Source organism: Ceratotherium simum, chromosome 24, assembly GCF_057802395.1.
Source record: "Ceratotherium simum simum isolate JZ-2026a chromosome 24, ASM5780239v1, whole genome shotgun sequence".
NCBI lineage: Eukaryota > Metazoa > Chordata > Mammalia > Perissodactyla > Rhinocerotidae > Ceratotherium > Ceratotherium simum.
In genome coordinates, this window is record NC_141923.1 from 26,672,412 (window position 1) to 26,696,592 (window position 24,181).

Sequence of the window (24,181 nt, forward strand, 5' to 3'; positions counted from 1 at the left end):
CTTGGTCTCACAATCCCTGACACATTGACACATCCCCAAACAGGGCCATCTCAGACAGGCAGTTAAGACAAAATTTATCACCATAAATGATGGTGATTCTTTGAGGGGGGAAGGGTATCAAGAGAGCTATGCTTTTTAAAGGATTATGAGACTGTAATGGAAGTTTGTTTAAATGCATGTTTATTTCTAACTCAGTGTGTCTGAAGACACCCAGCATGTATGTGTGTATATATATATCTCCTTTACTAACAGCGAAGACAGAGACAGACAAGGAGATGGAGACATATGTGTGCGCATACCAAACATAACACTCTGACATAGAATCCAACTTGCTTTCTCTACCAGCCTGGTTAGAGGGTTGGGGCTAAGTTGCTATTCCTCAGTATTTTTGGTTTAATAAAGGGATGGGCTGAATAAATATTAATTTAAAGAAATGGGTTCACCAGCCAAGCCCAGGCTAACAAGCCCTGAGCCCCCGGCTGGTGGGGATGTCGCTCCATTTCCCAGCCCTATGTTTTGACTCTCTCCAGGGTAGCTGTGGTGTGGGGAGGGCTGAAGTCTGGAAGGGTGAGGCAATGCTCCCGGAGCAGCTCTTTACAGAGGAATCACTGCCTGGAGCCAGCCAGCCAGGGAAAGTTTATTATTGTTGGGGAGTACACAGGGAGCTCACTGTTTTGCAAAAACAGAAATCTGGCTGCTTTGAGATGAAAGAGGGGCTCCCTAGGGCTCTTCCTTTCCTCTTTCTCCCTATCCTTAAAAACTCTTTCTTTGCACCTAGGGGCCCAAAATGAGTGGGAGATGGGGGTGCTGGGGAGTGCTGGATGGGGGAACAAGCGCTGAAGGTCAAGTGTCAAAATAAAAATACTTCTGGTTGCTTCAACTGAACTTTATTACAATTAGTAGTAATAGTAGTGATAAAAATAATGATTGTTCTATTTTATGCAATTTACAAAGGCCTTTCACATGGTAACTAGTCAATAGTACCAACATTAATGTCAATGTGAATGATAACCAACACTTACTGACGGCTTCCTGTGAGCCCAATAGTGTGCTCTACATACTGTATGGTACATTGATGTTCCAGGCTGCAGCAGTGGCAGATCCCCAACTTCTGTATACAGAAGAACTCGGTGGTACAACCTGTTTGGAAGGGGAGGATGAGAGTTGATTATGAAGGTGTATTTGCATAGCACTTTACATGAGATTATATGTAACAAAGAATGGGGGCCTGGTGGAAACTGAGCACCCCAAACCACCTCTGAGAACTTAAGCTTTGCCAAAGTCGCCTCTCAAATCAGATTTACTGGATTCCGATCGAAGCTCCATCTCTAATGGCCGTGTGACCTTGGGCAAGTTATTTAACCTCTACTTTCCTAGTCTGTTAAAACAGAGGTAATAGCAGAATCTACCTTGTAGATAATATTGAAGGTTTAATGATGATGCAAGGAAACCATCTCGCAGTGTCTGTCCCATAGCGAGTCACCTCCTCCTATGATGAGAAACAAAATGAAATCTCAAACAGTCCTAATAAGTTGGGAGCTATGATCCCATTTTGCAGACAAAAAACAGAGGTGATGTGAGGATAAGGAACTAGCTCAAGGTCACAAAACCAGTAAGTGATGGAAAGGACATTCCAACCTGGTCTGCCAGACTCCAGAACCTGAATCCCATTACACATATTGTCCCCTCTCCTCCAGCCTTGCCCAGGATTCTCAATTTTCATAGAAAAAAAAAAAAGCAAGACCCAATACTTAAAAGAATCAGTTGAAATGCCCCAACTAGAGCTATGACCAACATATCTGTTCCGCAATAAGCAATAATGATGAGCAGTGATCTTGTAACAGAAAAGAAATCATGGCCTTGCTCTGGGGCACTATGGAATGAAATCCCATCACGTTGAGAAAGAACTCCGAAAACCCCGGCTGTGCTTCGCAAAGAGACATCAATCTTATTAAATGCTGCCCCCACCTTCTTTTATCAAACCCAGAAAAATCACTCACCTGTTTGGCCTCTCAGCACCGCCCCTTCCCTGCCCCCAACTGCAGCTGTGTGCAGCCAGTAGACTGTTTTCCTTAAAGGCCTCCGGGTGCTCGTAGCTTCTTTAGACATTCAGCCAAAATTTTTAGTGCGGCTGGGGGGAGGGGCTGGCTCACCCTGAATTCATTTAGCTCCTGTCGTGGAAGCTCAGGTTCCTAGACCAGGGCACAAAAACAAATCGAAAAGGCAGTTTCTGAAAGAGTGGAAAACAACTAATTTTGCAGGTGCTTCGGCATCAGTGGTAACAATGAATGTAACAAGCCACATCGGGGGAAAAAGTTTGATTGCCGATGAAACGGGTAACACGCTATAAGAAATTCACAGCGAAAATCCTGAAACAGGATATTTAAATTCACTGCCCGGGGTGGGGTGGGGAGCGGGATCGGAAACGACGCTTGTGGTTTTTAAATGCGTTTTTACTTGGGAAAGCCGGGCGGGGAAAGGAAAGGTCATCGTCTGTTTAATTTCCACCCCGAGCCCTGGACTTCCAGCATTAGCTCGCCGGGCCTCAGCTGTTGTACACACACGGCGAGGGGGAGGGGAGGGCGGAGGCGCGGAGGAGGGGCCGACTGGGAGGAATCTGGGCGTCCTGCCGCGCATGCGCCTTTCCCGAGCAACAAGTGGGCTCCACAGACAGAGGAAGTGTAAAGGGGAGGGGGGAGAACTGGTGCAGAGCATGGCGGTGACGTCAGCGCTCCGCCCGGGCGGCATCCCGCGCGGCCAAGCCGGGGACAGCGCGAGCCGCAGCGCGAGCAGGAGCGCCGAGACGCGCCTCCGGAACGTAGAGTAACAATCACAACCCCACATTCCGGGCGAGTGCGAGCGGGAAGGGATGCGACCCGGGCCGAGGCGCCGCGCGAGCGCCCTGCAGCCAACGTGAGCGCCGCCAGCCGCGGCGGCCCGGGCGCCGGCCAGGCCGGGGGGCGGCGGGAGCCTGCGTGCGTGCGTTCCTCTCCTCTGCTCTCGTGCGTCCTGGAGGCAGTGGCCGCGGCGGCTCCCTTCGGCCGTGCAAACCCAGCCGCCACCAGCGGAACGGCCGACGCTGCGGAGGAGAGACGCTCTTCTCTCTCGGCTACCACCCCCTTCCTCCCCCAGCCCTCCACGGAAGCAACGGCTTGAGCAAGATTGGAGCCGGGCACGGGGTGGCACCGAACCCTCTAGCCTTCGCCCCAGGGAGCCTGGCGGGGAGAGGACGCAGCTCGTAGGGGGGCCCCCAGGAGAGAGGAAGAGACAGCCCCTCTCGAGCTTCCACGCACCAGCTGCTCCGGGGAGGGGGCCAAGAGTCAACGGCGGCCAGCACCGGGCACCCTCGCCCCCTCCCCCCGGGCCCAGAGCCTCCAGCCCGGGTCCGCAGCACCAGGAAGAAGGCGCCTGAGCTCCCCTCTCGACGAGACAACCGCAATAGAAGGTGGGGGCGAGGAGCGGGCTGAACTCGACTGCCGCCCGGGCGGTGGAGCCCCCGCGGAGAGGCGCTGCGCCGGCGGTGGAGACTCGCGCTCCCTCCAGCCCCTGGGGCAGAACTTTCTCGCCCCCCCCCCTCCCCCGCAGTCGGACTCCTTCCCCAGCCGGCCAGTCCTCCCGGAGGAGAAGGCGCCGCGGAGACAGCCCAGGCAGGGGCCTACCTTCCCCAGGGCCGGCATCATGTCGGCGGCGCAGGTGTCCTCGTCCCGGAGACAGTCTTGTTACCTGTGCGACCTGCCTCGCATGCCCTGGGCCATGATCTGGGACTTCTCGGAACCCGTATGCCGCGGTTGCGTCAACTACGAGGGTGCGGATCGCATCGAGTTCGTGATCGAGACCGCGCGCCAGCTGAAGCGGGCACACGGCTGCTTCCAGGACGGCCGCTCCCCCGGGCCGCCGCCGCCCGTCGGGGTCAAGACGGTGGCCCTGTCGGCTAAGGAGGCGGCGGCGGCAGCAGCGGCGGCGGCGGCGGCCGCCGCACAGCAGCAGCAGCAGCAACAGCAACAGCTCAACCACGTCGATGGTTCCAGCAAGCCTGCGGTGCTGGCGGCCCCGTCCGGTCTGGAGCGCTATGGCCTGAGCGCAGCAGCTGCTGCCGCCGCCGCCGCCGCCGTGGAACAGCGCAGCCGCTTCGAGTACCCGCCGCCGCCAGTGAGCCTAGGAAGCAGCAGCCACGCCGCGCGGCTGCCCAACGGTCTGGGTGGCCCGAACGGCTTCCCTAAGCCGACACCGGAGGAGGGACCCCCGGAGCTGAACCGCCAGAGCCCCAACTCGTCTTCAGCTGCGGCGTCGGTGGCGTCTCGGCGCGGGACGCACGGTGGGCTGGTGACAGGGCTGCCCAACCCGGGGGGTGGCGGAGGCCCCCAGCTCACCGTGCCCCCCAACCTGCTGCCACAGACGCTGCTTAACGGCCCGGCCAGCGCCGCCGTGCTGCCCCCACCGCCGCCCCACGGCCTGGGCAGCCGTGGGCCCCCGACGCCGGCGCCCCCAGGGGCTCCCGGGGGCCCCGCTTGTCTCGGGGGCGCCCCGGGCGTATCGGCCGCGTCGTCCTCGGCGTCGTCTTCGACCTCGTCCTCGGTGGCTGAGGTGGGCGTGGGTGCTGGTGGCAAAAGGCCCGGCTCGGTGTCGAGCACCGACCAGGAGCGCGAGCTGAAGGAGAAGCAGCGGAACGCCGAGGCCCTTGCCGAGCTGAGCGAGAGCCTGCGCAACCGCGCCGAGGAGTGGGCCAACAAGCCCAAGATGGTCCGCGACACCCTGCTCACGCTGGCTGGCTGCACGCCCTACGAGGTGCGTTTCAAGAAGGACCACTCGCTGCTGGGCCGCGTCTTCGCCTTCGACGCTGTTTCCAAGCCCGGTATGGACTACGAGTTGAAGCTGTTCATTGAGTACCCCACGGGCTCGGGGAACGTGTATTCCAGTGCATCTGGTGTGGCCAAGCAGATGTATCAGGACTGTATGAAGGACTTTGGCCGGGGTCTCTCCTCTGGCTTCAAGTATCTGGAGTACGAGAAGAAGCACGGCTCCGGGGACTGGCGCCTACTTGGAGACCTGCTGCCCGAGGCCGTGCGCTTCTTCAAGGAGGGCGTGCCCGGCGCCGACATGCTGCCCCAGCCCTACCTGGACGCCAGCTGCCCTATGCTGCCCACGGCGCTGGTGAGTCTAAGCCGCGCCCCTAGCGCACCCCCGGGGACCGGGGCCCTGCCGCCCGCCGCCCCCTCGGGCCGGAGCGCAGCCACCAGCCTGCGCAAGAGGAAGGCGTCTCCCGAGCCTCCAGACTCGGCTGAGGGCGCGCTGAAGTTGGGCGAGGAGCAGCAGAGGCAGCAGTGGATGGCGAACCAGAGCGAGGCACTGAAGCTCACCATGTCAGCAGGGGGCTTTGCGGCGCCGGGGCACGCGGCCGGGGGTCCGCCCCCGCCGCCGCCTCCACCCCTGGGACCCCATTCCAACCGGACCACCCCGCCCGAGTCAGCCCCTCAGAACGGTCCGTCCCCCATGGCCGCCCTCATGTCGGTGGCAGACACTCTGGGCACGGCGCACTCGCCCAAGGACGGCAGTTCCGTGCACTCCACCACTGCGTCCGCGCGGCGCAACAGCAGCAGCCCAGTGTCGCCGGCGTCCGTGCCCGGGCAGCGCCGTTTGGCATCACGGAACGGGGACCTGAATTTACAGGTGGCGCCCCCGCCGCCTAGCACCCACCCGGGTATGGACCAAGTGCACCCCCAAAACATTCCAGATTCCCCCATGGCTAACAGCGGGCCCCTCTGCTGTACCATTTGCCACGAACGTTTGGAGGACACGCATTTCGTTCAGTGCCCATCTGTCCCCAGCCACAAATTCTGCTTCCCTTGCTCTAGAGAGAGTATCAAGGCCCAGGGGGCCACCGGCGAGGTGTACTGCCCCAGCGGAGAGAAATGCCCCCTCGTTGGGTCAAATGTACCTTGGGCCTTCATGCAGGGCGAAATCGCGACGATCTTAGCTGGGGATGTTAAAGTGAAAAAGGAGAGAGACCCTTGAACCAGGAGACAGCCGCCCCCTTTGCCCCAGACCAGCTCTTCTCCATCCAGAGGGCCCCTCCCCCACCCACATCGACCTTCCCTTCCCTCCCCCACAAGATGTAGAATTGTGAATACTACAAACTGCAAAAAGTTAGTCTTATGTATAGACATTATTTTCGTCGTATGTTTCTATATTTTGAAACAAAGGTATGTAACTTCTTCATTTGAAGGATAAGCTGGTTTGTGTTAAGCAGTATAATATTGGTTGGGTCCTTTGCATCATATTCGTTAGCATCTCTTCGGTGGCAGAGTGTTTGCCTAGGTACAGAATTAATAACCCTTAGCAACGACTGCTGCTGGTGTGTATTTTTGTAAATGTTATGCACTCTCTGAAAGGAAAAATACACACAAAACAAAATGACTTTTTTTTGGCCAAGGCCAGTGTTGCTCCCTAAAAAAAAAAAAAAAAAAGATGCTATAAAATGGTGACAGCTTCTTTCTAAAACAGCCCCAAGTGTTGCAGTCTTCACTTTATTTTGTTCTGTTCCGTTCTGTTTTGTTTTTCTGTTTTGTTTGCAAAATGGTGAGGGGGGTGTTGGGGGGGGCGGGGTGTTTTTTGTTGCAAGTTTGTGAGGGAAGATGTTTTGGTTTGTTTCTACTGACCTGAATGTGTTGGATCTTCACGTGTTTTGTTTTTGCTTTATCGATGCACGGATGCTTTTGAACAGTAGAGCGAAATGCTAGACATGGAGAATCTGCTCTGTTTGTCCTTTATACATTTCTGTAGTTAACAGAACACTGTAATGTGCCTTGGAGCTTAGTAACTTGTAATAAATTCAATTGATATTAATTCTGCCCTGAGTCGGCAAGTTTGTTTTTCTAGGGCTAAGGCCAGACAACTCCAACATGGGACACCCTCCCTACTTCCAACCTAGCACACAAATGCTGGTCGCCTTTGAAAGCCCTCAGAGATGGCATCTGTAGAAGGCCTCTGCTGGCGGACGGCCTCTCCCCCTCAGTACCAGCTATTTACATTCACCTCTTGGGGCAGGACAGTTGCTGACTAAGCGATTTCTGTTTACTCTCTAGCATCTCTATTTTTCCCCCCGGATGCACAACCCAGCTGCAAATGACATTGTCAGGAATACTTTTTGGTGTCTTGCTTTGTGGCCAAGAGTATATGCTGATACCCAATGCAGCTGTGACTTGTACAAGTAGAAAAAAAACCTAGGGTGCTTTGCCTCTTAGATGTAGCAGAAATCAGTTATTGTACATTTAAAGCAAAAATGCCACAGAGTTGGGAGCCATCATTGGAGGCAGGAGGGGTGTGGGCAACTGAGAAACAAATGTATGTACTCAGCCAGCAGAGTTCCCAGGAGCTTCCAGCTGATGAATTGCGAAAGCAGTTACACCTCCTTCATTATGTGTTTTTTTTTTTTCCTTTCCCTCCTTTTTGGTAAGTATTGTTCAAGGCAGGACACTTAACGGGTCAGAAGATATTTGTAGGGAATGGGGAAGAGAGAAAAAAACCCAAACCCAATTCGTGAGGCAAAAGTCACTAATGACACCAGGTAGAACCCATTCCCTCTGGTTAAGAAATGCACTTGTTCATCTAATCAACTTTTTGGTGGCATTTGTGGGGTACAGAGGGGTGGGGAAGGGGACGGGACTGGGTGTTCTTTAGAGCTCTCAGACCCCTTGGCTGAGGCCAGCCTGGAGCCCTCCCAGAGCCAGGCGAAGGCAGATGAAGCTGGTTTGAACCTTGTACACTCCTGGGAGGTAAATGGAAGGAGAGTAAAAACAGGGAGGAAGCAAAACAAACCCCCAGATCCTATCTGAAATTCATTCCTGGCCACGCCCCATTCCTGGTCTGGGGCAGGCTGGGCCAGGACGGTCCCCACCAAGGCCGCAGGAAGGAGCGAAGAGACCTGGCGCCCCCCACCTGGCTCACATCAAACAAGGAGCGGGATGGTGGGGAGGTGGGTATGAGCGCAGGCACGTTTGGGAAGAAACAAATCACCAGTTAGCGCAGAACACCGGTGTGGAGGTTGGGTTGGTGTTGGGACTTGCTGTTAATAACACCCTTTTAGTTTCTGTTCTGCTTTGCCACCGCCATCATTGAAGGAGTGGAAACCATGACTGTGTGTGTGTGTGCGTGCGTGTGCGTGTTTGGGGGTGTGGATAAATGGCAATCGATGGATGTGCTGCAGCCTCTTAATCCTGGTACATGGGAGGTGCCTGTCTCACCTCTTTAAGAATCTCCCCACATATAAATAGATATGCGTGTCAGCTTCCTGCAAATGTGTCCTTGCATTTTCATCTGCTGCCAAGTGTTGTATTGGTGCTTATGAGTCATGAAACCTATTTTCATGCTCAGGGATAATTAACTTGGGGGTGATAATGCATAGCAGACTGTAGGAAGAGTTAATTCTAAAACCCATTCTCGCCTGGCTACCAATCACACATTTCACTTAAAGGTCTGGGTTGGCTTTTCTCATAAGCTCATTAATAAAAACCAAGCATGTTTCGCCTGAAAGATCCTCTAAGGTGCTCCCCACCCCCACTCCCAGTGCACGCACTCTGAAAACGGGTAAAGCTTAGCAGCCTGAGAATACAGAGATAGAGCGTCACGGGGGTAATTCAATCATCATTGAATGAAGGAGCGCTGGGTGCAGCCACAGCATTAAACTGTGCATGTGAACTTCAATGTGCGGATAACCTGTCCGGGTGTGGACCCCACCAGTACTGTGGCTCCAAGTGGGAGTCAGCCTCTTTATCTGCCTCTGTGCACATCTGCTCCTGCCCGCCTGCCACTGTCTCTTCATTGCTATGATATTACAGTTCAGGAACTTTTAGGATTATAAGACCCTTGATTTAGTGCACACAGGTAGGAAAGGTGCCTGTCATTAAGAGCCGAGAACAGTGTAGTTTGCTTCCCCCCCTCTTGTTGCTGGGTGCATTATCAGCAAGAGCAGCAGTAGCTGTAATAATGAGGCATCCAGGAAAGGCGACCAGGTTGGTTTCACTAAGGAGGCCTGCCTTAGACCTGGAGGAGAGGAGGGAGGGAGTGGGAGGGAGAGAGCAGGTTGGGGTGCAACTCAGGCTGGAAGTGAATTATAATGGTGCAGTTAATTAAAGTTTACCATAGCCAGGGGCCATTTGTTAAATGGCGGCTCTCCCTTCTCCTTTTTTTTGGAACCATGTGACCTTTCTCTTTGCTCTGACCCATTCAGCTGCAAGTCTGTTTGCCTTAATCAGTCCTGCTTTGATCCCTCAGCTAGATTCCCCCTTCCCTGAAGCCTTCCACATTGCACGCCTAGGAAGCATTTTCCTCTCCAGCATGTGAGGATTCTTGTGGGTTTCAGAGATTCAGACCAAGATCTCTGGATGAGCCTTCATCTCTAGTTCACCCTGGACCTCCCCACCTCCTCCATTGCCCATTCTTCTCACTCCCTTCCCCCACAGAGCCAAAGTGACCGACATTTTAAAATTCATATTGTATTTATTTATATGCATTGTTTGTACAGCTATTCTAAGCTGGATTTTTTTAAGGGGGCATGGTGGCAGGGCAAGGAAGACTTAATTCAATAACTTTGAGAGAATAGGCTGATGGGGGTCATTTTTTGACCTTGATCTCTGAAGGCTACACATAGAAAATCCACCCTGTCCAGTCCTGCATTCACATATGAACCCGCTCAGCTCATGTGGGCATGCGTGCTTACGTTATTAAATGGAAGATTCGAGGGTGTGTTTTCACGTGCATCTGGCCCCAGACTGTTAGTGTAATGAGTACTGAAATTCACTTTTGTTTTTTCTTACACTTTATCAAATCAAGGAAATTGGAACTGGGAATGACCCTTAAGATCATCTAGTGAAATGCTTTCTAAACCTTTCTCAGGTCAGAGACACCTTAGAAAAAAATCTGATGAAACTTATAGATCCTTCCCCGGAAACTACAGGTGCCCGCCCCAAACATTGATTTGCATACCTTTTCTTTTCTTTTTGATATAAATTTTATGTATTTATTTTTTAACAGGTAATACATTTCTTTGGTTCAAAATGTAAAAGATGCAAAGGGGAATACAGTATAACTGTAAGGTCTCCTTCCTACAATTGGCTCCTCTGCCACTCAGTTCCCTTCTGGGATGCAACCAGTATTACCCAATTTTTAAAGGGGTTCATGCACACCTAAAGCCCATCCATCGAACCTGAGGTTAGAACCTAGGTCTAGTCCATCCACGCCCTAAAGGTGAGGGCCCCAGGGCACAGAGAAGTGAAGTAACTTGCCTAAGGTCACACAGTGGCAGAGCCTAGACTAGATCCCTATTAGGGAATAGCTCTAATGGACATTGAAAAAAAAATTTTTTTAAGGACACTTGGCTTAACTAGAGCTTTATATAAGGAAGGATGATGACAAGGTGAGCAAAAGGAGAGTGAGTGCCTGGCAGGGTGGGACTCAGGGTTTTCGCTAACTCTTGGAGGACTGGGAACAAACATTTGTCCCTTGGTCTCTTTTGCAGCTATACCTTTTGGGGAAGGGGATGTTCAGAGAACTAGTGGAGTCTTTTCTTAACCTTTGAGCTGTGGACCTTCACACCCTCTCTCCCTTTGCTGATTGGAAACTTCTGGAGGTTTAAAGGCAGTCAGATGAGCAACCATCTGGGCATAGCTAAAGGGTAGGGAGAGAGAAAGAAAGATCTACCAGGAGTCCTCCCATCTTCCTTGACCTTGGGGCTTCTCTCCTCCCTCCCTGTCACCCATCTCTGCCTGTCCGCCTCTCTCCCATTGCTAACGAGGGGACTAAAGGAGACAGTGGTGTGCCAGGTGCTGCGTGAGGTGCAAGGCAGATCACCTTACGATATCCAAGCTTCAGGCCAGCCTAGTAGAGGGTGTGAAGACCCATTTTACAGCTGTGCCAACTGACCTCAGAGAGGTTCAATACCCAAGGCCATCCTTGGTATGCAATTCAAGCCCAGGGCAGCCTGGAGCCTGGACTCTTCCCAAGACTCCTATGTTGCTCCATGCAGATGCCTCTGACTTCTGACCCGCAGGGCCCAGGAAACCCAGGCTCAGGGCTTGAGCCTCGTCCCTCAGCCCTCTCCCCATCTCCCAGAGTCTCAGTGTGAGCCTGGCTGATGCCAGTGAGCAAGGCTGTCCACAGAAGGGGCGGACAGGAAGCCCCTTGGAGAGGGCATTCCTAGGCTCGGGGTTCTGGGGACACACAGTGGTGCTGTCCAAGCAGTATGTCCAATCAGGGATTCTGGAGCAAGACTATTCTTCTGGAGTCTCCCTCAGCTACCTCCTAGCCCCAAACTTCTTTAAAGAATGAGTCAACCTCTGTCTCAGCTTTGACTGAACAGTGAGGTGGGCAGGAAGCAGATGGGGCTCTCATTTCTAAGGTGTATTGCTCCAATGGGGGACATCAGGCCTACCAGCCAGTGTCTCCCCTGGCAGTCTTGCTTGTTTTAGAGGAAAAGAAGTGGCAATTTACTCTTGGGCCTGGCTGGGTTGTCCTGTCTCTTTTGGGGTCACAGATGTGCATCCACCAGGTACAAGAGTCTATGTGCAGGTTTTGGGGTTTGATCCAGGAAAGCTTACCTCTCCATGGGTACTGTATTGTGGACCCACAATTGGTGGATCCCTGGCTCAGGCAAGGCTCAAGAGAAGTTGTCTGTTGGCTCCAGTCTCCGCCCACTCTAGGCCACGACTCCATAGCAGAGTCAATTCTTCTACATATCTGAGCATGTCACATCCTGGCTTAGTAACCTTCCTCAGCTCCCTGTTGCCTGCAGGATCAAGTCCAAATTCCTTAGCACAGCAAGCAAAGCCCTCCATCATTTCTCCAGCCCGGGGGTAGGGTATTTTAATTTTTAAACTGGTATTACATATACATGGTAAAAAACAAAAATCTGGCAGCATGAAAAGATACTCAGGGAAAAGTCGGTCAGTCTCCTTCACGTTCCAGGTTTTCCTTCCCCTCTGCAGAGGGAAGCACTGTTGGTAGTTATTTTTTGTATCCTTTCAACAGTACTAGATGCACAGGGAAGCTTAGATTTGTAATGTATATCTCCTGGAGGTAGACCTTGGGAGAAGCCAAAGACAAGAAGGAAGGGCAAGGGCAAGGAATTGGAGTTGGATCAGAGCCCCAATCTGGGTCTGGGATGTCCCCCACTCCACAGCCAAGTCTTATTTTTCATAGGCTCCTCGGCAAGGGGGTGGGGGTGTGTGCGCATGCGCATGTGACCTTGGCCCTCACCGGGTGCACCTACATCGCTGTGGTGAGTTGGGCTCCCTAAGTGAGCCCCTGTGTGGCTTGGAGGATTCTCTGGAAGGAAGGGCGGGGGAGGTGGGGCAGTGGCCATGGAGGCCAAGTATCCCCTGCAATGTCCAGCGCCTTCCTTACCAAGAGCCGCAGTCCTCTCCCTCTCTCACCCCCCATTACAGCTTGGTGAAGCTGGCGGAATTGCTTCCCTAGGTGACAGACAGGAAAGAGTGGGTAAAAGAGCAAGGGAGAAACATTCTTGAACGTAAACTTCGGAACTGACAATGGGTTAGGCATTGTCATATATTATTTCTCCTTTATTATGGCAAACCTTTGAAGCCGGTTGTTGCTATTATTCTCCTTTGACGGGAAAATACTCATAGTAGGTACTGTTACTACTCCCATTTTACAGACAAGGCAACCAAGGCACAGAGCAGTAAATAACCCGCCCCTGCCTGGCCTCCCTCCTTTTCTCGAATCCGAAGGTCATTACCCCTCCCCCACACCTCACTCTCCTTCCAGGGTGGCCTGGGTTTTGCTGCAAGGAGTGAGCATTTGAAATCCGGAGCCGCCACGGGCAGTGGCTCAGGAGCCAGCTCCAGGAGGTCGGACTGCCTCTGAGAACAGGTTTGGGTCGCTGGGGGAGCCTGGGGCGACGCTGGCGGCCAGCACCCAGGGAGAGGCAGCTCTGGAATGCTGGGCCACGTGAACACGGGCGGAATTAACTCTGTGCCCCTGGGTCTTGGCCCAGACGCTCACGTGACCGCCTCCTACAGACTTCCCCCTCCCTGCCTTGTCGGCCTGGAGCTGTAGGCCCTCAATGCTCTGTCCGGCTGGGACCAGGCAACAGATTCCTGACTTGGGAGTTACCAACATGCCCACTGTAGTGGGGGCGAGGGAGCCCAGTGATCTGGAGAGGGAGCCCTCTGGAAGTAGGATAGTTTTAGGGGAGGGGGGGAGAGGGGCAGCTGGGAGCTTCCCAGGGTAGGACAGAAAGAGGGAGAGCTGGGGGGCCCAGAGCAGGAGCTGCTGTGGGGTCCTCCACCTCAGCTGGGGTTAAACTACCTGGCCATCTGCCCAGAAACGGCTTCTCAGGCTCCAAGCTGGTCCTGCCTCAGAAGGGCCTCCATGCCACCTCGGTGAGTGGGGTAACCCGACTGGGGCTGGGGGACGCAGGGCCGGCCCTAGTGCAGGGAGCTGGCATCTACAGCTTCTCATCAGCCCCAGGGACAGCCCCATGCCTTTGTAACTGACTCCTACCTGTCCTCAGCTTGCCCCTCCCCCACGGAGGCAGAAGGGATCAGCAGGAGTCTGCCAGCCACACCCAGGGCCTCCAACACCCTGGGGGCAGGGAGGGCCTCTGACCGCCTGCGCCTCTTTTTCTGAAATCCCACATGGTCCCGGTCAAGCTCTTCTCCCTGGGAACCAGCTGAGTCAGAGCCTGTGGCCTCCTTATCCCTTCATCTCCTGTCCCACCTGCCAGTGGCGTCTTCCCAGGGCTCTCTCCTCCCTCTTGAGGCTGAGTGCCTGCAGCAGGAATCCTGTTCCTGCAGGACGGCAGAGGTTGCCGGAGAAGCCTAGTGCCCAGGCTGTTGCTTGTCTGCAATGTTGCCCCTCCTTCTGTCCTGTCACCCCCTGCTTCTCCTGCAACGCTTGTCAAAGGTCCATGCTTCAGTGAAAACTTGTATTCACTCAACCAACATTGACTGATTGATGTCTGTTAACTTTGGGCAAGTTGCTTGACCTCTCAGGGCCTCATTGTCCTCCCTCTGAAATGGGAATACCTCTCCTGAGGTTGTTCTAAGAGTTAAAACAGATCCTGCATGTCAGTGTCAGCTCTATCCTGGTTTGGCTCTTGGTGCTCGGTGAACATGGGCTGTTGTTCCCCTTAGTCTTGCTTGGCTCAGGTGTCCCCACTCCAGGACTCTCAGTGCTGGGTTGGGGAGGGGATGGGTTAGTGCTGTGACCATGGGGCCACAGGAGCACAGATGGGGCCTGCCCCATCTGGGGCACTGGGGAAGACCCCTTCCAGGAGGTGAGGTCTGCAAAGGAAGGAGAGAGAGGGGAGATAGGGGCTAGGAGGGAGGAGGCAAGGTTCCCGAGAAGGGTGAGGAGTTAGCTTGGTTTGGCTGGAGTGTGGGGAGCGGTGAGGCGGAACCAGCCAGCAAGACCTCCTGAGCTAAGCTGAGGAGCTTGGAATTAATCATGAAGGGCCGTTGAAGGATGTTGTGAGCAGAGGGACAGTCTAATTTGACATTTGAAAAGATCTTTCTGGCAGCAGCGTGAGGATTAGATTGTCAGGGAAGGAGAAGCAAGGTTGGGAAAGGAAGCGACTCAGTGATCCAGGCAAGAGGTGGTGAAGCTGAATTAAGGAGGGGCTGTGGTGCGGGAGGGTCTGGGAGCTGTTAGGAGGAGAGATGGCAGACCCCGGTGCCCAGATTCAGGAGGGAGAGGCAGAGGGAGGAAGGAGGCAGGGCCAGCCCTCAGCTCGGGTGCCCAGGGGCTGCAGCACAGGGTGCAGGTGAGGGGAAGAGGTCCGGTCAGTTTTGAACACTGGCTGAGATGCCGTGGGCCAGCCGGGGACAGTGAGGTGGGGAGGGAATGCCAGGTAAGCAGGTGGGCGTGCCGGTCTGCGCTGTGCAGGCAGGTCTGGGAAGGAGCTGAGAGGCAATTCTTTTTTGTGGGTGGCGGTCAGAGGTGTGGATTTGGATGAGGTCCCCGAGGGAAAGTGGACAGAATGAGAAGACAATGGAATGCTGGGAGTGCTCACCTTCCAGGGTTGGGGGAGGAGGAGCGGGGAGGAGAGTGAATAGTGGGCGAGATGGGTGAACAATCACAGGAAGTTGTGTCCCGCCGGCCAAAGCAGAAGCTGCAAGATGGGGTCATCCATAGGGTCAGGGGCTGGGCTGAGATGGAGGAAGATAAGGCCCAAAGGTGTCCATTAAATTTGGCAACAGGGAGGTCCCTGGAGACCCTGGCCAGAGAGGTATCTGCAGAATGGAGAGGCCAGAGATAGGATGCAGTGTGGTGAGGGGAACACGGGTGAAGCATGGGGACAGCAGAAGGCCCAGCTTGTCCCAAGACCTTGGCTCTGAAGGGAAGGAGAGAACCTGGCAGCCAGGGGGCAGGTAGGGGGAGTTTCTTTGATGCAAGTTGAGAGACACATAAGCATGTTTATAGGGAAAGAGCTGGTGGAGAAGGAGAGGTTCGATATACCAGAAAGGGGGTGGTAATTAATGAGTGACAGCCTTAGAGGGGGGAGGAGACATCCAGAGGCGGTATAAGGGTACTGAAAACTCGTGTTAGGGCTGGCCCCATGGCTTAGCGGTTAAGTGCTCGAGCTCTGCTGCTGGCGACCCGGGTTCGGATCCCGGGCGTGCACCGACACACTGCTTCTCCGGCCATGCTGAGGCCGCGTCCCACATACAGCAACTAGAATGATGTGCAGCTATGACAGACAACTATCTACTGGGGCTTTGGGGGGAAAAAATTAAAAAAAAAAAAAGTTGTGTTAATAATAGTTGCCATTTACGTAGCGCTTAACATGTGCCAGACAGCATGGTAAGCACTTTACATATGCTAGCCCATCTACTCCACACAACAACCCGACAAAGTAGGTGGTGTTATTATCTACATTTTACAGATGAAGGTCCCAGACACAGAAAGGTTAAATAGCTTGCCCAAGGTCCCACAGCTAACATGTGGTGCTATCGGTGTGCCAGGACTTGAACCCAGGCAGAGTGCCTCCAGAGGTGGAGAGGCCAAGAGCATGGACTCGGGCCAGACCGCCTGGGTTTGAATCCCAGCTCCTCTACTTCTTTGCTTCGGCTCTCTGTCCCTTAGTTTCCCCACCAGGAAAATGGGCATGAGAACTGTACCTGTTTCATAGTGCTATTGGGTGGATCAAGTGTGTAAATGCCCATAGAACACTTGGAGCAGGGCTTGGTCCATAGAAAGCACGGGTGGAGGGACTCAGCTGGGACAGAATTTGGTGCCTCTTACGCTGGGAGCAGAAGGGAAAGCCAGCTCAGGGGTGGTGGAGGGCCTTTTATGTAGCGCTTATCTATTTATGGGCCCTCTCCTGGGTCAGACAGGGCTCCTTGCAGGCAGGTTTCCCTTGGGAACAGACCCAGGTCTCTTTGCTCTGCTCAGTCGCTGTGGGACCTTGTGCATGTTACTCTCAGTCTCAGCCTCTTCCCAGGCCAGAGGGGGCAGCGAGGCCCACCTGCTGGACTGTGGGGAGGATTAACCGAGATCATGTGTGTAAGCAGGGGAGCCCAGCGCAATGCTGGCACCCAGGTGACCCTCATTATATAGGTGCTACTTCCACCACTTCTACAGACATTGATGGAGCAGGGACCAGGCACTGTTCTAGAATGGAATTATTAGTCTCGTTCCTGGAGCCTCAGCAGAGTGCTGAGATCGTCACTAATTATTGGTCAGATGAGGGAGGAGGGTGTCTCCAGCAAGGATTAGGAACTGGTGAAGGAGGAGGTGCTTCAATTAGAGAAGGAAAGTGAGCAGGGCCCGCTCTCCCCTTGCTCCATAACCTGCGCCAGCAGATACCCTGAGGGCTCAGGGTTCTCACCCCAGCTAGGACAGCAGTCCATGGGCTGTCGATGGGCAGATCCCTAGTTACATACAGACGTGACCTGGAAGATGAGAGTTGAGCGTTGTGAGCACCTGAGTACAGGTGGCAGGGCCCCCCGGCCAGTGGATTTGCTTCCCAAGGCTTGTACTTTTGGGGCCCTTGAAATCCAACCCACCTGACTTGGCTATGTGACTCCCCAGGTAAGGGAGGAGCATGTTTTGGGGAGAGTGTGGGTCCTGGACAGGACTGGCTTCATGGGCGTGGACCCGTGTAGTCACACCAGGCCTCACGATCGAAACAGATAGTTTCATGCTTTAGTGTTGCCATCTTGAAATTCTTAATTTTGAACAAGGGGCCCTACATTTCATTTGTCTTGGGCCCTGCTAATTATGTAGCCTGTCCTGGTTCTAGGGCCTGGGTGCTTGTCTGTCTCCTTGCCCATAATGAATATGGGAGGGCCCACAGCTGTACCTGGCCCCATAGAAATTGAGAGGTACATGGCAGGGCGAGAGAGGGGTGGGGGAGGCAGCTTGTGGCTTTGTCCTCCCGAGGCCTGGGGCAGGTGGGGCAGGGGGAAGACCTGTGGTATTGAGTAAAGCAGGCTGGACAGAGTTGGACAACTGGATTTGTATCCTCACCCTGCTGTGAGCTAGCTGTGTGCTCTTCAGCGGGGACTGGACATCTCTGAGCCTCTCTCCATCTGTAGAATGGGGATAGAGTGACCACATGACAGGGCGGTATGAGGGTTAAATGCAGTAACGTAGGGAAAGTGCCTGGTTCATAGCAGGTGCTTAGCGAATGTTCGCTGTTGAGTTCTTGGTTGGGCTGGGAAGACAGCTGGGCTGAGTTACCCATCCTACCCTAGGAGACTACGGGAGAAGAGGCATCGAGTCCCCACCCTGCCCTGCAGGGGACTCAGGATGGAGTGCCATCCTTGGAACCGTCTTCCAGGCAATGGGCTGCCAGTTCAGTTCCCTCTCCAAATTGGCCATCGTGTTTGGCCACTTCTGGCCAAGAGCCTCGCCATTTCCAGAGCGAGCAGAGGGACAACAAATCCCAGCTCTAGTCCTGGGGTGGGAATTTCAGGCTGTTGGGCCTGGTTCTGGGGCCCTCGCTCCCCCCACTATCTCCCACCTTAGTTTCCCCAGATCCTCCCCACTTGGACGCAGGCCTCACACCACAGTGTGGGGGGCTCCATCCACCTGCCCTGTGTAATGGTGCCGTGCCCCTTCTCTCTGGAGGGGCCCCCTCCAGGGGATAGAGGTATGGCTGAGGCCACATGCTCCCTCCTACTCAGCACCCCGCTGTCCCCCTTCCTGATCCTTGACTTTCCCTGAGCTGGATTAAGACCTTCAGCAGCCCTGAGAGCCGAAAGGTGAAGGTGCACTTCCCCCACCCACTCACATACAAATTCAAAACCTTAAAATCAGTGTGAGGAAGTCCAGCAAAGTTCTGATTTTTCCCAGGATGACTACTTCCTTGCTATTTTTGAAATACTAAGAATTAGCCCTTAAAACACCCAAACCGAAACGCTTTGTTGATGCCTTTTTCCTGCCAGAGTCCTAAGCACATGCGTAATATGCCTGTTGGGTAACCCGGCTCTGCCTGCCCCCTCCTCCTGTCAGAGCAGGACAGGGCCCTGGCTTGCAATACAGGGCATTAGGCCACTCTGCCCAGAGACTTCGCCGGGGAGAGGGAAGCCCTGGGCCAATCAGCCCCTGCTGGGGAGGTGACGTCAGGGAAGCCCAGAAGGTTCCACTTCCACCCCTGCCACAGGTGCATCCTCTCCTCCCCACCAGAGCAGCCAGGGCCAGCCCGGGCCCCTTCCAGTCCTCCAGCTGGCCAAGGACTGCCAGGCTGCGTTAGTCCCCACTCCTGCGCCCCTCACTCCACACCTGTCAGGCAGGTCTCCCAGCCCCAACCTGCTCACCTCCTGCTGTGGGGGAGGAAGCGGGCAAGTGCTGGAACCTCTTCTGCAGACTGGCTTTTCCAGATCCCGCTTGTGAGCTCTGGTTAAAAATAAACTCTGTGTCTGTGAAGGAGAGGTAGGAGGGTGCAGTGGTGAGAGACGGAGAAGGCAGGCAGCAGGCTGTGGACAGACAGGAACAGCAGGCCTCCTTAGCACAACCAGGGAGTGTCCCAGAGAAAGAAGCTGGTGCGGAGCGTCCTAGAAAATTCCAGGTGGGAGGGATCTTGCAGAGGACTTCATTTTGCAGAGAAAACACAGTTTCCACAGGGTCACCAGCCAACAAGTGGCGGGTGGAATGGAGCACTCTTGGCCTCGTCTCCCTCCTGTTTCCCTGAGACATGAGGACAACCCCCTACCTCCTCTGCTCCTCCCCTGAGCATCCCCAGAAAGTTAGAAGGCACCTCTGCATCCCCTACCCACCACCCCTGCCCACTCTCTGACTCAGCTCCCCACCCCAGGGCCCATCCAGCTGGTCTCCTCTCACCTCTCCAAGAGAACTGACATTTATTGAGTGGGCGTGATGGATACTAAGCTATTTATTCCTCTTGATAATAAACCAAAGCCGGAGGTTAGCTATTTTCTGAAGGTAATTCCACGTTCCAGGGGAGAGAAGGAAAGGAATTAGTGGATTCAGAGCACTTAGAAGTGCAGGGCATTCCCCTGACATGACTTCCAAGCCTTAGAACAGGCCTGCAGAGCGTTGTGAGTACTTCCATCCTGGAGATGAGCTTTAAGGCACTGGCTTAAGGTCTCATTGCAGCTGAACTGGGGCTGGAACCTGCCTCCCCACCCGCTCCCAGGACCACAGCCTCACAACCTGTTGCTAAGGACACCACTGGCCTGCCGTGAGCGCTCTCTGCGCATGCGCTACTTCATCCTCACGGCACCTATGAGAGAGCTACTGCTGTCCCCGCTTTTTACAGAGGGGGAAACTGAGGCACAGGGGGAGGGACCATGACTCCCCACTAGGAAGAAGTGGAGCTGGGATTTGAACCCAGGGTTTCCACTGCAGGCCTGTGCTCTTAATCAGGCACAATCTGAGCCCTTCCAACACTTCGAGCCCCTCGTCCCCTTGGCCTGCAGTCTTGGGCAGTGGGTTCAGGCCAGCTGCCTAGAGTCTCTGTGGGGAGGGCGGGGGATGTGGGTTCTCATTCTGAAGCTGGTGTGGACCGCCACCCACTCTGGTTAAAGGCCTGGGGAAGGAGGACGTGAGGACGTGGGCTGAGCGTGGAGTTGAGATTTGTGTCTGTCACTCTCTTGGCCATTTGGGGGTTTTAGCTTTGTCCCGTTGCTCTGGGGGATCAGGTTGTATGTTTCCTTCCTCAGCAAGTGCCCCCCCAGGAGAGGCCATCAAATACAGAGATGGGGTGTCTGGAGGAGTTCATTCAGGCTTTGGGATTGGACAGAGGGGGTTCAAATTTCTCCAGTACAAGCAATCTCAGAGAAGTCACTCCGAGCCTTGAATTTCTCTTCTGTCCCTAGGAAAGAACAGTGCCTCCTTTGAAGCATTATAAAGGGGATCAAATGAGAGAATAGGTCGTGGTAAAGTGTGAAGTCATCTCTAGTTGCTGATGACGCATGGATGCTAACATTTTCCTAAAGGAAAGCCAGTTTGAGGGTTAGTGAAGGTAGCTGGGGGGTGACAAGCGGAAGGCAGAGAGGCTGTTGGTAATGTGGATTTTGTCCCAGAGCCCTGAGACCTCTGAGCTTCAGGAGAGAGGCTACAGATGGGTCAGGGTTTGCTTAGCTGTGCTCTGTCCCCTGTGCCCCGGGGGGTATTAAGAAACTGGCTTTGCCTGGGCCACTGAGGGAGCAGCAGGTCCTCAAACACTGCCTCAGGGTGGAATGCACACACCTTCCAGGGCGGAGGGTGTGACACAGGAGCGGTGACATTCTCTTCCCAGCTGATTCCACCCCAGGGTCCCCCCAAAGAGGAGGGGCTCTCTGACCTGTCTGGAAAGCCGACAGGCTGCACCTGTCAGGGGTTCTTATTTCCAGGCAGTCCAGGGAGATTGGAGGCTGGGGGAAGATAAGAGGAAGCTTCGCCTAATGGGGCCAGGGGTCCGTGGCTAGAGGAGGAGGGGGCTGCTACAGGCTGACACAGCCTCCCTGGATTATGTAACCGGTTCCCTCAGCCCCCCACAGAGGATACACAATGATAACTTGGAAGAGATACCAATCTGGGTGGGGCAGGTCATCAAAACCTGGAACTGTCCCTGCCAAACAGGATCGTCCTACCCCCTCAGCTGAGCAGATGCTTGAGTTATGGGGAGGAATGAGAGATGTAATCAGACTCTCAAAATCAGGAAATGTGGATTGTCCTTGCTTTGTTGGGTCATCTGGTCAGTTATTATTTATCCTGCCTTCAGAATGTGGTCATAAATAAGCCAAAGTCCTTGTTCTTGATATGCTCACAGTCTAGTGCCAAAGAGTTCTATAAATGTACAACTTGGTAATGGAAGGGCAACTGCTTTAGCTTGGGCAATTTGGCTTGGGTTTTGACGAGTGAATAGGAGTTCGATGAGCAGGGAAGGGAAAATCCCAGGTCTTACTCATCCACTTGTTTAAGATAAGAAACCACTCCTGTGCAGAATACATGAGTGCTGGGAGGTGTTCTAAGGTCACAGGAAAGCATGACTCAGGAATGAAGCCATTCTGGGTCTAATGGTGAATCTCCCTGATATTGTAATTTTGGCCTCTGCCCCACTGGTCAGGCCTCCAGCTCTTCCTTGGGTTCAGCTGGAAGAAAACTTGGCCCAAACCAAATTTCTCTCTCTGAGTGAGCCATCCAGTGCCTCGATAGCTGGGAGCACCGAGGTCAAGGGAGGACGTTTTAGTGGTGCTGCAGAGTCAATACACAGATGGGAGGCCCTGCCCGCTGCCCTCAGCCCCGTCTGCCCTGACCACACCCATGAGGTGCTTTGATCTCTCTTAGCCTGCTCTTGCCTGGTCCTCAAACAGCCCAGCTGAGGCCTGGACCTGCCGTTTTCGAGACCTTTCACCTTGGCTCAGTGGTTCAGGACGTAGACTCCTACTTGGCTATCTCCAGTCATTCCCTAGGTCCTGACCTTGCACAAACTGCCTCATGCTGCAGCTCCCTTAGGGCCTCACAGGTAGGTCCTTCTGCAAAATCCCACAGTCCCAGGCCAGCTGCCTGCCCACAGGCAGTCACCTGGTTGAACACGGCAGAGCCCATGTTCACCATTTCCAGGACCGGATGGACCACCTGCAGGGCAGAGCCCATGGAGTGGGCACACCTGGGCCCTTCATGACCACAGCCCCTCACGACAGCAGGGAGGGCAAAGCCGCATGGATGTGGTCTGGGCTGAACTTATTTGCATCTATCTTTGGATGAGTCAAAAGCGTGGCTGATTTTTGTGGATTATCTCTTTTCAAGTTAGAGTTTCCCCATGTGGTAAGTGAGAGGGGCTTCATTACCTATTTCACCAAAGGGAAAGTCAAGACACTGAAGAGGGATTTGCCCACAGTTCCTTTATTTAGCAGACGCCTATGGACCACCTGCCACCTGCCCATGGGGCCTCCCAGCACAGGGGATCCAGGGGAGGAAAACAAAGGCCCTGCCCTCAGGAAGCTGACGTTCCGGTGGGCAGACCAACGCCAAATGCGTACATCAAAATGCGTCAGGTGGTGGTAAGTGCGAAGATGGATAAGTAGGTAGGGGAGAGTGATTGACAGGACGGGAGAGTGCTGTTATTTTATACAGATGGTTCCAGAAGGCCCTGCAGGTGAGATGACATCAGAGAAGAGACCTGATAGATATACGAGGCACAAGTGGTCCAGGCCACTGGACAACATTATCGTAATCACACTGCCCGGCACTCGCCTCTGTAGTCTGTCTGCCTCAGGCTCCCTGCAGCTGGGCAGGGACTGTTGAAAGAAGCAATGACCTTTACTCCTCTTTGGGTCTTCAGTTCTGAATCTGCTGTTTCTGTGTTTCTCCTCCCCCTCTAGAAGGTCCTTCATGGGGCTGAATGCCCAGTTCAGGAACAGTGCCTGGAACAGAGGAGAACTTTCGTTGACTGACTGCCTTGCAGACAGAATGCAGGATCAGAGCCTTACAGCTGGAGGGGGGCACAGGCCAGGGGAAGAAGCACATCTTGGAGGGAGGCAGGAGTGAGCTCTAATTTCAGTCCCTGTGATGCATTCGGTGGCTTCATGCTGGTCTTCTACAGAAAAATAATTGCAAACATCTATATTGTGCCAGCCACTGTTCTAAGCACTCTATCTACGTGAATGCATTTAATCCTCATAAAAGCCCTATGCAAGAGGTGCTATTATCATACCCATTTTACAGGTCAAGGTTCTGAAGCACAGAGAGGTTATGTAATTTAGCTAAGGTCACACAGCTCATAATTGGCAGAGCCAGGATGTAAACCCAAGAGTCCCTGTTCTTATCCTCACACCATAGATTCATACCCCATATCCTTACCCCATAGACGGGTCCCCTAGATCTTTCACTGGGGTGTTTGTGCCCTCAGAGTCTCTGGGATGAGCCAGAGGGTTTTTGAGACTCAACTTGCAGGCAGGTCAGTATTAAGCAAAGATTTCAGATAAAATTAAATATTTAATTATTAAGCAATTTAAGACATTTTTATACTGTGATGATGACAGATATGTTACAGTGAGTAACACCAAAAGCCAGGTGAATTTTTAAGATAAAAAGGGAGAGAGACTTCCAAGAAATGTTATTGTGATAGTGGGTTGCAGGGTTTCTGTCCCCAGCCCAGGGTGAACTGTCGTGATGTGTGACTTCCCCTCATGCCAGCACAAGAAGTGCGTGCACACAGAGTCCCCAGTCACTGTGACTGTCTGGATGGAAGTGAGTCATGGTCCATGTCAGGCTGGGCTGCAGAAGGAAGTGCCACTTTCTGATTCTTCTTCTGTGGGCCCCGTCAGGGGGTGTGGCAGGCCAGCAGGGAGGGGCTAGGCTTTCCATGAGAGCTTGCAGAGGGCTCAGGGTTTCCGATTTAAATCGTGCCTGTGGGATAGGGGAAACGCAAGGCTGATCCTACATAAGGCCACCGAGACAGCAACACAGGAGGCAGAAGCAGGAACTTCTCATCCTCTGCACCATTAAAATACCCCACCCGGGCCTGGCATCCAATTTGCAGAGCACATCCTTAGATGTTCCCTCCTGCAGGGTGAGAGGCGTGTTCTGTGGCCTGTGATTTCTGTGTTGTCTGTGTATGCCAAGCCCAGGAACCAGTGTCCTCACTGCCACGTGCCACAGAATGGGTCCCCCTGGGGAGGCAATGCTCACGGGAGTTTTAAAGGCAGAGCAAGACAGGCTGGCCCCGTGGCTTAGCAGTTAAATGCGCGTGCTCCGCTGCTGGCGGCCCGGGTTC

At 53.9% G+C, this 24,181-nt stretch overlaps 2 protein-coding genes across 2 annotated transcripts; one reads left to right on the plus strand and one right to left on the minus strand.

Moving 5' to 3' along the window:
- Window positions 1-871: 871 nt before the first annotated feature.
- LOC147913911 (uncharacterized) lies at window positions 872-3,680 on the minus strand. The gene is made up of 4 exons (XM_087447775.1): window positions 3,660-3,680; window positions 2,001-3,612; window positions 1,410-1,489; window positions 872-1,140 (listed from the first exon to the last, which is right to left on the minus strand). Exons 1-2 carry the CDS (start codon window positions 3,678-3,680, stop codon window positions 2,356-2,358), a joined length of 1,278 nt encoding a protein of 425 aa, XP_087303901.1. The 3' UTR covers window positions 872-1,140; window positions 1,410-1,489; window positions 2,001-2,355.
- On the plus strand, window positions 3,538-6,843 carry IRF2BPL (interferon regulatory factor 2 binding protein like). The gene has a single exon (XM_004426391.3). The coding sequence runs from the start codon at window positions 3,679-3,681 to the stop codon at window positions 6,010-6,012; it is 2,334 nt and encodes a 777-aa protein (XP_004426448.1). The 5' UTR covers window positions 3,538-3,678; the 3' UTR covers window positions 6,013-6,843.
- The last annotated feature ends 17,338 nt before the right edge of the window (window positions 6,844-24,181 follow it).

Coding starts and splice junctions, on each gene's coding strand:
- IRF2BPL (XM_004426391.3), top strand. CDS start 3,679: ATGTCGGCGGCGCAGGTGTCCTCGTCCCGGAGACAGTCTTGTTACCTG.
- LOC147913911 (XM_087447775.1), bottom strand. CDS start 3,680: ATGATGCCGGCCCTGGGGAAG. Junction 3,613..3,659: donor TGATGCCGGCCCTGGGGAAG/GTAGGCCCCTGC, acceptor CTCCTCCGGGAG/GACTGGCCGGCTGGGGAAGG.